A 16791-nucleotide genomic window follows, 5' to 3' on the forward strand; every position below is an offset into this window, starting at 1 on the left:
AGGCAGTGCAAATAAAGTGTATAGTTTGCAAATTCTTGGTGAACAACATTAACACACCTAGCAAACATCACACTGTGACACTAATGTAAATTTTTTGTTTAATTTAGTGCTTAATTTAGGCACAGTACCTTAATCAGATTCTATGTATTTTCCAGGGAATCTCAAGCCTTTGCTTCCATTAAATGTTCAGAATCAGGTCAATGCGCTGCTACCATACCATAAGTTTGACCTCAGCTATGACCTGAATTGTGACAAGATATGTGCCGATTTCCAAGAAAATGTTGAATTCCATTTCTCACTTGGTTGGACTTCACTGGTCAATCGTTTTCTGGGACCCAAAAATGCCCGAAGGGCTCTACTGGGACTTGGAGACCCAACTTTTCAGGTACACTAAACTGCTGCTCATACATTGTAAATTTAATATATTTTTTAATAACCTTCTGAAAAGCCCGTTCAGAAGTTTAATTTCTTAGAGTTAATTTGGGAGTGATTTCAAATAGCAGTTAATTTTAAAAAATGCCTAGTGAGCATAATGTTACATTTTGGAATCCAAAGGAAGTATGTTTTGAGGGTGTATAATCTCTGTACTTATTCAACTTTTATTTCTGTTTTCCCCTCTTTCAAGTTTTCCTTGGCTGTGCACCAACTGTAACCTGGACAAACATGAGCAAGTAGTTGCTCCCTTGCATTCAGCTATGCATTTCTTGGAAAACTAATTGCCCGTTAGTAATTTACACTCCTGTTGACTAAGGTCTTTGTACTTAGGCTCTAAATTTAACAAAGCAGCTGAAACCAAGGCAACATTATCCATGTAATTAAAAGCTTTGTATCTAATGCACATCAATAACATGTCATTTCTCAAAGATGCCCCAGCTGAAAGTGTAATGCAGTTGGAGGGAAACAAATGTGATTGGTTCAAATGAATAGTCTATTAAATTACCGATCAGATACTTGATTGAATGTGAACAAGTCAAAAGAAATTTAATTCACTAGGCAGGTAGCAGAAGTTACGAGTGAGGTATGAATGATCTGCTTTCACAAACCAGCCACCATATAATATCTAATCAAATCATTTTTTAAAGTGTTCCCAGTTCCCAGACCATTGTTACCAAAGCCTGCTGACTGTACATCTAAAAAGTAACAGTTTCTGAGAAAAACATTGAAAACTGAAATTGTGCAGGGGCTTGGGACTTAGGTTCTGCTCCTTTGTACCTTCATGACTTACTCTGGCTACATATTTCTGTTACGTGGACTTACTCACTCCAAAGGCCTGTGTGCCTGAAAACCCATTTGAGATCTCTGCAGATATGAAGTCGGTCAACAGTTCGTTGGCATCCTGGCACTGACTGCTCCTTCCTTAGAGTCTACATTGATTTGATTTTGTTGCATTTTGAGAATTGGCATGTTCAGTAATCTGTCCTGGAGTTTAGTCAAAAATAGTTTGAAAAATTTTTTAAATTTTGTTTATGGGATGTGGGCATCGCTGGCCAGGCCAGCATTTATTACCCATCCCTAATTGTCCTAGTTCAGAAGGCATTTAAGAGTCAGCCACATTGATGTTGGTCTGGAGTCACATGTAGGGCAGACCAGATAAGGGCGGCAGATTTCCTTCCCTAAAAGACATTAGATTAGGAACCAGTTCAATGATGTTTGCCGTTAGACTTTTTATATGGTAGCTCTTTCATTGAAAATTCATGGGAGAGATGTTGTAGTAGTAATACAAAGAAAAGAAAGAAAGCTAAGGGTCAGTAAGGGCCACATGAGAAAGGAGACTACGCCTGAGTGAGACTGAGACCGAATGAGTAGAGAATTAGGTTCACATGAAAATTCGGTGCACGGGGGAAAGAGGGGCTTTAAGTAATGTTTATTTCAACTCATAAAGCGTGTAAGGTATTAGTCGGATTTATCAGTACTAGTAAGGTTTATCAATAGTTATAAGGTTTATTAAATTAATGCCAAGTAAAAATCATATAAATAAACCAAAGTAAAATAAAGTTAACATAAGTGAAATTAAGACATGTCAGGACAGCTCGGTCGTGTGGAATGTATGTCCTGTAGTATGTAGGAAGTTTGTGGACGCCACCATTGACCTGGACGACCACGTGTAGGAAATGTCACCAGCTGTAGAAACTTGAGCTCTGGTTTCAGAATTCGAGCAGAGGCTGGAGTCACTGTGGCGCATCCACGAGGCTGAGAGCTATGTGGATAGCACGTTCAAAGAGGTGGTCACACCTCAGGTTAGGAGCAGGAAGGCAGAAAGGGAATGGGTGACAGCCAGGTAGTCCAAGAGAACCAGGCAGGTAGTGCAGGAGTCCCCTGAGGTCCCACTCATTAATTGGCCTTCCATTTTGGATACTGGTAAGGGCGTTGGTTCCTCGGAGGAGTGCAGTCAAAGTCAAGTTTGTGGCAGCGCAGGCGGCTCAGCTGTAAAAGAGGAGAGGAAGCAAAGAGGAAGAGCAGTAATGATAGGGGACTCGTTAGTTAGAGGAGACAGGCATTTCTGTGGCCATAGATGCGACTCCAGGATGGTATGCTGTCTTCCTGGTCCCAGGATAAAGGATATCACGGAGTGGCTGTAGGACATTTTTCTTGGAGAGGATGAACAGCAAGAGGTCGTGGTCCATCTCGGTACCAACAACTTAAGTAGGAAGGGGATGAGGTGTTGAAAGCAGATTTCAGGGAGCTAGGAAGGAGATTGAAAAGCAGAACCTCTAAAGCAGTAATCTCAGGATTATTTTCAGTCCCATGTGCTAGTGAGCATAGAAAAAGGAGAATTCAGCGACTGAACATGTGGCTGGAGAACTGGTGTAGGAGGGAGGGCATCTGACTTCTGAGGCATTTGGAGTGGTTCTCGGGCAGGTGGACCTGTGCAAGATGGACGGGCTGCATCTTAGCAGGACCAGGACTAACGCCCTCGCATGGAGTTTCACTAGTGCTGTTGGGGAGGTTTTAAACTAGATTGGCAGGGGGATGGGAACATGAGAGGGAGCTCAGATTGAGGAAAGCAAAACTGGTAAAAGGAAGTAGAAAAGTAGAAAGCAAAAATAGAAGACAGGTGAAGCATAGGCAAACATCAAATAGGATCGGAATAGAGAATAATGTTATTCTCTATCTGAATGCACATAGCATTCACAAAAAGGTTGATGATTTGAATGCACAAATTGAGGTAAATGGGTATGATTTAATTTCCATTACAGAGATGTGGCTACAGGGTGACCAAGATTGGGAGCTGAATATCCAAGGATATTTGGCATGTGGGAGGGAAAGGCAAAAATGAAAGGAGGCGGGGTAACACTCTTAATAAGGGATGAGATCAGAACATTAGTAGGGGAGGATCTTGGATCGAAGGATCAAGATGTAGAATCAGTTTGAGTGGAGCTAATAAACAGCAAGGGGCAGCAAACATTGGTGGGAGTTGTTTATAGGCCACCGAGCTGTTGTGGTAATGTTGGGCATGGTATAAATCAGGAAATTGGAGACGCATGTAACATGGGTAATACAGCAATAATGAGCGACTTCAATTTACACACAGACTGGGTTAACCAAATCAGCACTAATGCTATGGAGGAGGAATTCCTGGAGTGTGAATGAGATGGGTTTCTTGAGCAGTATGTTGAGCCAACTAGGGCTCGGGTTATTTTGGATTTAGTGATGTGTAATGAGATATGGCTAATTAATAACCTTGCTGTAAAGGAGCCTTTGGGAAACAGTGAACATAGTATGATAGAATTTTACATTAAGTTTGAATGCAATATAGTTAATCCTGAAACTAGGGTCTTAAATCTGAAGAAAGGAAATTATGAAGGTATGAGGGGCAAGTTAGCTATGCCAGATTGGGAAAATACACTCAAAGATTTTATAGTAGACAGGTAATGGCTAGTATTTAAGAAAATAATATATGGTCAACAATAGATATTCATTCCTCTAAGGCACCAACACCCAAATGGAAAGGTAAATCAGTCGTGGTTAATGAAAGAAGTTAAAGAATGCATTAAATCAAAGGAAGTGGCTTATAAGGAAATCAGAAATACAGATTTCTGCTTTTTAGGATTTTACATTAAACAATAAAAATTGTTCAATACAAAAAGTATAATGTTTTTTAAACCTTTATCTTCAGTCATTATCATACTCAATTTTCCAAAATAACAGACTCACAAATTGGTCCAGGACGTGCTGTAGCAGAGCACGTTAGGTTTGCCTTTGCACATCGATGTTTTAAGTTTTTTGCATGGCAAGTCGCTGTTCCAGTGTGAGCCTAAAATGCTGCAGTGAGGGAAACGGTGCATTTGGGCCAGAGTGAACAGGGCAATTAACACTGTATCTCCTTAAGCAATCAGATTGAAGAATTGTGAAATAAGCAACTCCGGGATTGAAGGAAATGTAGATTAAAGTGGGTGAATTCAATGTCAAATCAGGTATAGAAAGAGAAATAAAGAGATCAAAAGAAAGGAAAGGTACATATTTTTAAATTCTACATTTTTAAAATCTCTAACAATCCTTGAAGGAATGAGGCCACACTTGTAATAGTTGATTGGTAGCAATTAATACTTAACACATTGTTAAAAGAGCATTTATGCTTAAAATGACAAGATTTAACTTTCAGTGGCGAAGTTAGTGTCTATATACTGTTATGTGCTCTGCTACAGCACGTTCTGGACCAATTTGTGAGTCTGTTATTTTGGAAAATTGAGTACGATAATGACTGAAACTAAAGGTTTAAAAAACATTATACTTTTTGTATTTGAACAATTTTTATTGTTTAATGTAAAATCCTAAAAAGTAGAAATCTGTATTCTTCAAGGGATGCAGTGCAGGATGGCAGTGCTGTAATCTCTTTTAATTGATGAAATTCTGGATATTTTAGCCACAAAATAAATAGGTTCTATTTTTTAAATGTCAAAATAGATAGATTGATGAGAGCTTGGTGACTGTACATGCTGAAACTAGGGTCAGGAATTTAAGAGTCAAAGACTTGAGGTCACAGTATAACGTGAGCTTAAAGAGGTAATATATCAGTTTGTGGAAATAAGATTAAGGTTGCTTGATGGTTTCAAGGGCACAGCAAAATGTCTTTTTTTCTATGTCTTCCTGACATAGAGCCTAATACCATAATGTACACTTAAATTCATTTTCATTTTGAAGGGATGAAAGGTTGAGATGGGTTCTGAATTAATTCTTCAGCTTCTTTGGAGGCTCTGATTGTCAAATTTCTGTGAATTTGCTTCTTCAGCTTAACTAGAGGACTGTTCCTTTGCTATGAAAGAGCTAGTTTGTTGCATTATATAGATTTTTCTGATTGACACAAACGTAAAGTGGCTATAAACACCTAGGATTTGTACCATCTGCCTAAGACATCAAGTTTTCTTTTGTTAATTATGCATGAATTGTTGATCTTATGTGGTATTTTTCACAGTCAAGAACCTGAAATGCAGTTTGTGATGTTACCGCAGTTCTGCTACAAGTGGTGATTCTGCTTAACGATGATGTCTGAACACTAGTAAAAGAACAATTACAAATCATAATCAAGTTTTAGTATAGTTCACTCTAGATTTTATGCAGGTTTTAGAGTTTTTTGTATAGATTTGATGTTTTAAAATGTAACCAGTTTCACTTACAAATCATTGTGTCAATAGTAGGGCAACATTCTAAAATATTTTAATAGAAAAAAAAATCTGCCAGAATGGAAAATAAGCATGTAACAGTATTTATCCTTGTTGAGCTATCGCTGTCAGTCCATTTGGCTACTTAGCCTATGACTGCTATTGTGCTTCGGTTTGTCCCATCAATCATATGCTTATTGCACAAATGGAGAACCAGGAATTGAAACCCACAGTACTCCACTAAATTCAACCGCTAAACTTATGTGCATTAGTTGCCATAAAAAACGATACTGATGCAGGCATGTGAAGATTGATATATTTCATCCTTGAAAATTGTCAGGAGCACAGGCATTGCTGTACACATTTTTGCATTTTCCTAATGTATGCTGCAATAACGTGTAGTGACCGGAGGAGTGGCTTATGAGCCATTTCAGCTCACTCACAAATCAACTGATTTCTGGATGCCTTTGCAAAGAACACAGAAATTATGCTAAAGATAAGTTGTACTTAACTTTCAAAAACATAACAGAAAATTCCACAATTAAACCCTTTTTCTGATGCCTTCACTTTCCTTCATGCAGTGATTTTGACCAGATTCTGGTTGCAGTATTTTTCTACCCCCCACCCCTCAACCCCATTTTGTAAACATGGAAACTGGCCCTAAGTTTTAGTTTCCATGTTCCACCTCTAGAACACACAAGCTGAGTGAAGACAATTGTAGGCCCCTTACAGACTGAAACGGGAGAAAAGGAAATAGCAGAGCAGTTAAACAACAACTTTAGTCCTGCCTTCTCAAAGGAAGACACAAATAACTTCCCAGAAATACTAAGGAACCATGGGTCTAGTGAGAAGGAGGAATTCCAGGAAAATAGTATTGCTAAAACAATAATGCTGGAGAAATTCATGGGACTGAAAGGCGATAAATCCCCAGGACCCAATAATCTATATCCCAGGGTACTAAAAGAGCAGGCCATGGAAAAGTTGGTTGTCATCTTCGAAAATTCTGTAGATTCTGGAACAGTCCCAGCAGATTGGAGGGTGGCAAATATAACCCCAGTATTTAAAGAAAGGAGTGAGGGAGAAAACAGCGCATTAGACCAGTCAGCCTAACAGTAGTAGGGAAAATGCTAGAGTCTATTATAAAGGATGTGATAACAGGACACTTCGAAAATATCAACAGGATTAGACAAAATCGACATGGATTAATGAAAGGGAAATCATGTTTGACAAACTTACTGGAGTTTTATGAGGATGTAACTAGCAGAATATATAAGGTAAAACCAGTGGATGTGGTGTATTTGGATTTTCAGAAACCTTTTGATAAAGTTCCACATAAGAGGTTAGTGTGTAAAATTAAAGCACATGGGATTGGGGGTAATATATTGGCATGGATTGAGAATTAATTAGAGAACAGGAAACAGAGTAGGAATAAATGGATCTTTTTTGGAGTGGCAGGCAGTGACTAGTGGGCTAGCACAGGGATCAGTGCTTGGGCCCCAGCTGTTCACTATAGAAAAAGATTTGGGTGAGAGAACCAAATGTAGTATTTCCAAGTTTGCTGACGACGTGAAACTTGGTGGGAATGTGAGTGGTGAAGAGGGTTTTAAGAGGCTTCAAAGCGATTTAGACAGGTTGAGTGAGTGGGCAAATCCATGGCAGATGCAGTACAACGTGGATAATGGTGAAGTTATCCACTTTGATAGGAAAAACAGAATGGCAGGGTATTATTTAAATGATAGATTGGGAAATGTTGATGTACAAAGGGACCTGGGTGTCCTTGTACACCAATCACTGAAAGCAAGCATGCAGGTGCAGCGAGCAGTTAAGAAGGCAAATGGTATGTTGGCCTTCATTGCAAGAGGACGAGTACAGGAGCAAGGATGTCTTACTGCAACTATACAGGGCCACGTTGAGACCACATCTTACCTAAGAAAGGATATACTTCCATAGAAAGAATGCAGCAAAGGTGCACCAGCCTAATTCCTGGGATGGCTGGATTGTCATATGAGGAGAGATTGACCAACTAGGCCTGTATTCACTGGAGTTTAGAAGAATGAGAGATCTTATTGAAATGTATAAAATTCTGACAGGGATAGACAGACTGGTTGCAGGGATGATGTTTTCTCTGGCTGGAGGGTCTAGAACAAGGGGTCACAGTTTCAGGATACAGCGTAGACCATTTAGGACTGAGATGAGGAGAACCTTCTTCACTCAGAGAGTGGTGAACCTGTGGAATTCTCTACCACAGAAGGCTGTGGAGGCCAAGTCACTGAATTTGTTTAAGAAGGAAATAGATAGATTTCTGGACTCTAAAGGCATCAAGGGGTTTGGGGAGAGCATGGGAGTACGGCATTGAAATAGAGGATCAGCCATGATCATATTGAATGACGGAGCAGGCTTGAAGGGCTGAATGATCTACTCCTGCTCCTATTTTCTATGTTTCCACATTGACAATATGTGTCCCTCTGCACTAATGATCCCTGAAGCACCTTTCCATGCTTCACATTAGCATTAATCACCCTGCCAAAAATGACATTTGACTGCTTACCTCATGGGAAGACTAACAGGGGAGGCGATGGCATAGCGGTATTGTCGCTAGTCATACATAGACCCAGGGTAATGCTTTGGGGCCCCAAGTTCGAATCCCACCACAGCAGATGGTGGAATAAAAAAATCAATAAAAACCTGGAATGACTTGGATTGTTGTAAAAAACTACCTGATTCACTAATGCCCTTTAGAGAAGGAAATCTGTCATCCTTACCTGGTCTGGCCTACATGTGGTTGACTCTTAAATCCCCTCTGAAATGACCTAGCAAGCCACTCAGTTGTATCAAACCGCTACAAAGTAACAAAAAAGGAATGAAACCAGATGGACCACCCGGCATTGACCTAGGAAATGACAACAGCAATCTCAGGCCTGTCGGCCCTACAAAGTCCTTCTTAGTAACACCTGGAGGTTTGTGCCAAAACTGGGAGAGCTGTCTCACAGACTAGTCAAGCAACAGCCTGACATAGGCATCCTCACAGAATCATATCTTGCAGATAATGTCCCAGACATCACCATCATCATCCCTGGGTATGTCCTGTCCCATCAGCAGGAAAGACCCAGCAGAGGTGGCAGCAGCACAATGAAATACAATCAGGAGGGACTTGCCCTGGGAGTCCTCAACATCGACTCTGGGTCCAATGAAGTCTCATGGCATCAGGTCAAACATGGGCAAGGAAACCTCCTGCTGATTACCACGTACCGCCCTTCCTTAGCTGATGAATCAGTGCGCCTCCATGTTGAGCATCACTTGGAGGAAGCACTGAGGGTGGCAAGGGCGCAGAATGTACTCTGGGTGGGGGACTTCAAAGTCCATCACTAAGAATAGCTTGGTAGCACAACTACTAATTGAGCTGGTCGGGTCCTAAATGGCATAGCTGTAAGCAGGTGGTGAGGGAACCAACAAGAGGGAAAAAGATTCTTGACCTCATCCTCACCAGCCTGCCTGAGATGCATCTGTCCACGACAGTAGCAGCAGGAGTGATCACCGCACAGTCGTTGTGTTGTGTGGCACTGCCACCGTGCTATATGGGATAGATTTCGAGCAGATCTAGCAACTCAAGACTGGGTATCCATGAGGCGCTGTGGGCCATCAGCAGCAGCAGAATTGTACCCAAACACAATCTGTAACCTCATGGCCTGGCATATCCCCCATCCTATCATCACCAATAAGCCAGGGGATGAACCCTGGTTCAATGAAGAGTGCAGGAGGGCATGCCAGGAGCAGCACCAGGCATACCTAAAAATGAGGTGTCAACCTGGTGAAGCTATAACACAGGATTACTTCCGTGCCAAACAGCATAAACAGCAAGTGTTAGAGCTAAGAGATCCTACAACCAACAGATCAGATCTAAGCTCTGAAGTCCTGCCACATCCAGTCGTGAATGGTGGTGGACAATTAAACAACTCTCAGGTGGAGGAGGCTCCACAAACATCCCCATCCTCAATGATGGAGGAGCCCAGCACATCAGTGCAAAAGATAAAGCTCTGAAGCATTTGCTACAATCTTTAGCCAGAAGTGCCGAGTGGATGATCCAACTCGGCCTCCTCTGGACGTCCCCAGCATCACAGATGCCAGTCTTCAGCCAATTCAGTTCAGTCCACATGATATTAAGAAACGGCTGAAGGTACTGGATAATGCAAAGGTTATGGGCCCTGACAATATTCTGGCAGTAGCACTGAAGACGGGCTCCAGAACTTACCACGCCCCTAGCCAAGCTGTTCCAGTACAGCTACAACATTGGCATCTATCTGGCTATGTGGAAAATAGCCCAGGTACGTCCTGTACACAAAAAGCAGGACAAATCCAACCCGATCATTTACCGCCCCATCAGCCTACTCTCGATCATCAGTAAAGTAATGAAAGCGGTCATCGACAGTGCAATCAAGCGGCACTTGCTTAGCAATAACCTGCTCACTGACACCCAGTTTGGATTCTGCCAGGGCCACTCAACCCCTGACCTCATTACAGCCTTGGTTCAAACATGGACAAAGGAGCTGAATTCCCGAGCTGATGTGAGAGTGATTGCCCTTGACATCAAAGCTGCGTTTGACCAAGTGTCATCAAGAAGCCCGAGCAAAACTGGAGTCAATGAGAATCAAGGAGAAAGCTTTCCGCTGGTTGGAGTCATACCTAGCACAAAGGAAGATGGTTGTGGATGTTGGAGGTCAGTCATCTCAGCTCCATAACATCACTGCAGGAGTTCCTCAAGGTATTGTCCTCGACCCAACCATCTTCAGCTATTTCATCAATGACCTTCCTTCCACCATAAGATCAGAAGTGGGGATGTTTGCTGCTGATTACACAATGTTCAGCACTATTTGTGACTCTTCAGATACTGAAGCAGTCCATGTCCAAATGCAGCAAGACCTGGACAATAGCCAGACTGGGCCAGACCAGTGGCAAGTAACATTCGTGCCACACAAGTGTCAGGCAAGACCACCTCCAACAAGAGAGAATCCAACCATCATCCCTTGATGTTCAATGGCATTATCATCACTGAATCCCCCGCTATCAACATCCGGAAACCTGATCAGAAACTGAACCGGACTAGCCATATAAATACCGTGGCTACAAGAGCAGGTCAGAGACTAGGAATTGTGCGGCGAGTAACTCACCACCTCACTCCCCAAAGCCTGTCAATCATCTACAAGGCACAAGTCAGGAGTGTGATGGAGTACTCCCCATTTGCCTGAATGAGTGCAGCTGCCACAACACTCAAGAAGCTTGACACCGTTCAGGACAAAGCAGCCCGCTTGATTGGCACCACTTCAATAAACATTCACTCCCTCCACCACCGACGCACTGTAGCAGCAGTGTGTACCATCTATAAGATGCACTGCAGGAATTCACCAAGGTTCCTTCGACAGCACCTTCCAAACCCATGACCACTACTACCAGAAAGACAAGGGCAGCAGATAGATGGGAACACCACTACCTGGAAGTTCCCCTCCAAGTCACTCACCATCCTGACTTGAAAATGTATCGCCGTTCCTTCACTGTTGCTGGCTCAAAATCCTGGAACTCCCTTCCTAACAGCACTGTGGGTGTACCTACACCACATGGTCCGCAACAGTTCAAGAAGGCAGCTCACCACCACCACCTCAAGGGCAACTAGGGATGGGCAATAAATGCTGGCCAAGCCAGCAAAGCCCACATCACGTGAATGAATTAAGAAAATAACAGCTCAATGAACACCATCTCACACAGGCAATAAAACTACAAGCAGCTCAAATGTGCAGGTGTTTAGTTTTGTGAGCGTCAACAAAATCTCAACCTGAAGAGTGGGGTTGGCACAACGTAATTGCTTTTTATTTATTTATTCACAGGATATGGGCATTGCTGGCTCGTCCAGCATTTATTGCCCCATCCCTAATTGCCCTTGAGGTGGTGATAGCAAGCCGCCTTCTTGAACCGCTTTAGTCCATGTAGTGTAGGTACACCCACAGTGCTGTTAAGAAGGGAGTTCCAAGATTTTGACCCAGCTACAGTGAAGCAATAGCAAAATTGTTCTAAGTCAGGATGGTGTGTGGCATGAAGGGGAACTTGCAGGTGATGGTGTTTCCTTGCACCTGCTGCCTTTGCCCTTCTTGGTGGTGGAGGTCACATGTTTGGAAGGTGCTGTCAAAGGAACTTTGGTGAGTTACTTCAGTTCATTTTGTCAATGGTGCACACTGCTACTACTGTGCATCGGTGGTCGAGGAATGAACGTTTAATTTGCTGCCTTGATTTCAAGAGTAGTCACACTCAACCCGCCTCTGGTGTTCAGCCCTTTTGTCCATGTTTGGACCAAAGCTGTAACACAGTAATTCCTTGCTTTAAGTTGCTCAGCTTAATGTTTTACTGTTGTTAATTCTTTAGGGAATGTTTTTCCAATTTGAGTGGGGCGAGGAGAGAGAGAAAGAGTCAGAGGGGGCGAGGAGAGAGAGAGAAAGAGTCAGAGGGGGCGAGGAGAGAGAGAAAGAGTCAGGGGGCGAGGAGAGAGAGAGAGAAAGAGTCAGAGGGGGCGAGGAGAGAGAGAAAGAATCAGAGGGGGCGAGGAGAGAGAGAAAGAATCAGAGGGGGCGAGGAGAGAGAGAAAGAATCAGAGCGGGCGAGGAGAGAGAGAAAGAATCAGCGGACGAGGAGAGAGAGAAAGAGTCAGAAGGGGCGAGGAGAGAGAGAGAAAGAGTCAGAGGGGGAGAGGAGAGAGAGAAAGAGTCAGAGGGGGCGAGGAGAGAGAGAAAGAGTCAGAGGGGGCGAGGAGAGAGAGAGAGAGAAAGAGTCAGAGGGGGCGAGGAGAGAGAGAGAAAGAGTCAGAGGGGGCGAGGAGAGAGAGAAAGAGTCAGAGGGGGCGAGGAGAGAGAAAAAGTCAGAGGGGGCAAGGAGAGAGAGAAAGAGTCAGAGGGGGCGAGGGGAGAGAGAAAGAGTCAGAGGGGGCGAGGAGAGAGAGAGAAAGAGTCAGAGGGGGCGAGGAGAGAGAGAGAAAGAGTCAGAGGGGGTGAGGAGAGAGAGAAAGAGTCAGAGGGGGAGAGGAGAGAGAGAAAGAGTCAGAGGGGGCGAGGAGAGAGAGAAAGAGTCAGAGGGGGCGAGGAGAGAGAGAAAGAGTCAGAGGGGGCGAGGAGAGAGAGAAAGAGTCAGAGGGGGCGAGGAGAGAGAGAAAGAGTCAGTGGGGGCGAGGAGAGAGAGAGAAAGAGTCAGAGGGGGCGAGGAGAGAGGGCAGATGATAAGGGAAAACAAGCAGAAAGTTGAACTGAGTTTAAGGAGTGCAGTCAGTGAGACGCAAGCTGTGCTGCTCAAGGCTTTTTTGGGTGATTTTGTGTTATCTAATTTGAATTTATACAGTATTTCTGTTTTATTCCGTGATTTATTTTATTTTGTACGTTATTCAATGCACTGTGCTGCGCATGTATGGTGCAATATTTCAACGTTGGTTTTTCCAGGCAAGAAATGTCTGAAGGAGCCTAACTCTGGCTATGACATTGATTCCTGTGGGAACCCATGATTCACTTAAAGTTGTTTCATTTAAAGTCACAATTTTCAGGAACGCAATCATAACTTTAAGTGAGGACTTATTGTACCTTAAAATGACAGAACTGGGTACATTTAAATGGTGAAAAGCTAGCAACAAAAGAGGTCCAAAGAGACTTGGGGTCTATTTAAATGGCATGAACAGGTAGAGAAAACAGTCAAAAAGCCTAATGGATTGCTGCCATTTATATCTCAAGGACTAGACTACAGGGGGTATAAGTTATGCTTCGGCTGTACAAAGCTTTGGTTAGATGACACCTGTGAGCAGCTCTGGGAAAGGAGAGAGTTTTAGGAAGGATATATTGGCCTTGGAGGGAGTGCTGTATAGGTTTACCAGAATGATGTGGACTCTTCCATCTAAATTACAAGGAGTTACACAAACTGATTTGATTGATGTTTTCAAGATATTATGGTGAACAGATAGGATAGATAGTGAGAAACACTGCTTAGAAAGGTTAGGATTGGGTCTGTGGGGAATAATCTAAAAAAATTAGAGCCAGACCATTCAGGAGTAAAATTAGGAAACACTTATATACACAAAGGGTTTTAGAAATTTGGAACTCTATTCCACAAGCATCATTTCATACAAAAACAGAAAATGCTGGAAAAACTCAGCAGGTCTAACAGTATCTGTGGAGAGAAAAAAAACAATTTAGCATTTCGAGTCCTTATGACTCTTCAGTCTGAAACAAAACAAAATGCTGGAAAAGCTCAGCAGGTCTAACGGCATCTGTGGAGAGAAAAAAAAAACAGACTTAACGTTTCGAGTTCTTATGACTCTTCGCTGAAAGTGAAGATCATACAAGATCAATTGTTAATTTTAAATCTGAGATTGATAGATATGTTTCAGTGGTATTGAAGGATATGGGGCAAAAGTGGGTATATGGAATTAGGTCGCATATTAGCCATGTTCCAAAGCTATGGGGAAAAGGCAGGGGAGTGAAATTAGCTGAGTAGCTCTTACGGCCAGTATAGACACGACAGGCCAAATGGCTGCCCTCTGTGCTGTAAGCAATCTATGAATCATTGAATAGCATTGGAACAGTCTCAAGGAGCTAAATGGTCTTTTTTTTTATTCGTTCATGGGTATTGGCATTGCTGGCTATGCCAGCATTTATTGCCCACCCCTAATTGCCCCTGTTCAGAGGGCAATGAAGAGTCAACCATATTGCTGTGGGCCTGGAGTCACATGTAGGCCAGACCAGGTAAGGAAGGCAGATTTCCTTCCCTAAAGGACATTAGTGAACCAGATGGATTGAATGCTGTTTTTAGGAATTATAGGAACTCCTGTTCCTGTAATTACTCATTTTTGCATTTAATATACAATGAAAATTTACACACTTGCATATTCTCATACCATAGATTCCTCGACCTATACTGACAACACCAACTATGACAAATGTACCTGCACTTGCTCAAGAAAACATGGCACAAGAAGAACTGATGATCTCCCTAGTTACTGGATTAGCTTCTCTGACATCACGGACTTCAGTGGGTGTTGTCATTGTTGGAGGAGTGGCAAGTATTTTTTTGAATAGTTCCTGAAATTAAACTAGTATCACAGATTAGAACCAAACTACCATGATGGGCATAGGCATGGTGAGCTGAAAGGCCTCCTTCTGTGCTGTACCATTCTACCACATGACTTGTACCAGTAATTATTATTCCAGTTTCTTTTCACAACCTGTCTTGGCACACCTTAAATTTATAACTGGTTTGCTTCTTCATAAAATCATAGAAAATATGAAAATTGAGCCTGCTCGACCATTCAATAAGATTATGACAATATGGCTGATCTGATTGAGGCCACTTCCCTGCCTGCCCCCAACCTCACCACCACCACCATAACCCTTCACTCCTTTGTTGATCAAAACTCTGCCTGACTCAGCGTTGAATATATTCAATGACCCAGTATCCATTGCTTTCTGTGGAAGAGAATTCCAAAGACTAATGGCCTTCTGAGAAAATAAATTCCTCCTCATCTCCATCTTAAATGGGAGACCCCTTAATTTTAAACTATGTTCCCAGTTCTAGATTCTCCACAAGGGGAAACATCCTCTGAGCATCCATCCACCCTATCAAGCCTCCTCAGAATCATGTATGTTTCAATAAGATCACTTCCCATTCTTCTAAACTCCGATGAATGTAGGCTCAACCTTTCCTCATAGGACAAGACCATTACACCCATATTACCTTCAAGAGAGTTGGGCATTGGGTGGTTGAGCTGTATATGCTAACAAAGCAACAAGATGCTCAAGAGATGCACTTTAGTGATGTGGGAATAGTCACACTAGCTAACTTTTACAATTTGTAAGACTTTCCCTCGAGGAGGTCTCTGAGGGTATCTTGCAAGACTAGGATTGAAATAAAAATCAGTTTGAGTCCCAAGATTGGTCTGATTCTTCTTTCCCCAATTGTGGCTAATCGTGATGAACATTTTCTCTTTTATTGCTGTAATATTTAAGTTTAGGAATATTATGGTTGCAACTACCTTATATATTTGTCTCCATTTACACTGTAACAGTCCAAGAAAGGTGTTGCTGGCGATTGAATTATTGCCCTTGAGGAGGTGAATAATTGAAAGAGCAGCAGAAATATTTAATTAAGAATTAAGCTATTATGAAAAAACATGGGGTTTATCCTAAACTTTTATCCTATATAGACGGACAAAATCCAAATCTCTCCCTGTCAATTCTGGGTGAAAGTGCATATTACCAGGTTTACAGTAGTTTTTATATAAATAGTGTGATTTTAAATTAACGTTTTCTCATGATTCTCACGTAGATTTTCAGAGCTGTGGGCTGGAGACTTATAGCTATTGCCCTAAGCCTCTACAGTATATTGTACATGTATGAACGTTTAACATGGACAACAAAGGCAAAGGAAAGAGCTTTCAAACGCCAGTTTGTGGACTATGCTACAGAGAAATTGCAGATGGTTGTTAGTTTTACAAGTGCAAATTGTAGCCATCAAGTTCATCAGTAAGTACCTTTCATCATTGCCTTACATTGCTTTTGGGTTGGAGAGGAATTTCCCAAAGTTTTTTTCTTCTCCCAGAAGGTTACTTTGCTGCTGGTGGGTGGGAGCTTTGGGGATCATGATGTCTGAAAGCAACATGAGTGTGTAATGGGCTTAATGAGACAGGTGGTCTTTTCCTGTCCATCATTTTTGTACGTTCGATGGTTCTTTTGGGTCATTTTCCCAAATCTAAATTTTAAGTAAAACACTGAGATTTGTGTTGTAACTTAGAAAAACTTTTTTCGGGGCCTTTTTTTGAACACATGGCCTTGAGGCAAGTTTTAATTGATCAATTGGCACCTAAACTACTAGTGGGTATATGTTATTTTTAATTTTTTTTGCAAATAAATGTTCCCATTTCATCCAACCTGAATTGGCAACCCTGAAGCAGGCATGTAAGGGTTGAGAAGTTGCAAAAGTAGTGAGGCTGTGAAAGGATTTAAAGAGAAGGATGAAGATTTTGAAGTCAGTGCCCTAAGTGATGGCAGCCTTTGGAAGTAGGCAAGAATTCAAGTCATAGATGTGTAAGACTTTGTGTGGGACTGGATGCATTCTGACTAAGTTGGAGTTTAAGTAAGGTGCAGCTCACCTGCTGGCAAACATAGCATTGGGACAT

General features: G+C 42.2%; 1 protein-coding gene across 1 annotated transcript in view; it reads left to right on the forward strand.

Moving 5' to 3' along the window:
• LOC144693806 (mitofusin-1-like) overlaps positions 1-16791 on the forward strand; it is an 80534-nt gene that overhangs the window by 48726 nt on the left and 15017 nt on the right. The window contains exons 14-16 of the mRNA XM_078563855.1: positions 156-385; positions 14520-14675; positions 15942-16138. Coding sequence (XP_078419981.1) covers positions 156-385; positions 14520-14675; positions 15942-16138 — 583 coding nt within the window. The remainder of the gene's footprint in view (positions 1-155; positions 386-14519; positions 14676-15941; positions 16139-16791) is intronic.

This window comes from Cetorhinus maximus, chromosome 19, assembly GCF_964194155.1.
Source record: "Cetorhinus maximus chromosome 19, sCetMax3.hap1.1, whole genome shotgun sequence".
Classification (NCBI taxonomy): domain Eukaryota; kingdom Metazoa; phylum Chordata; class Chondrichthyes; order Lamniformes; family Cetorhinidae; genus Cetorhinus; species Cetorhinus maximus.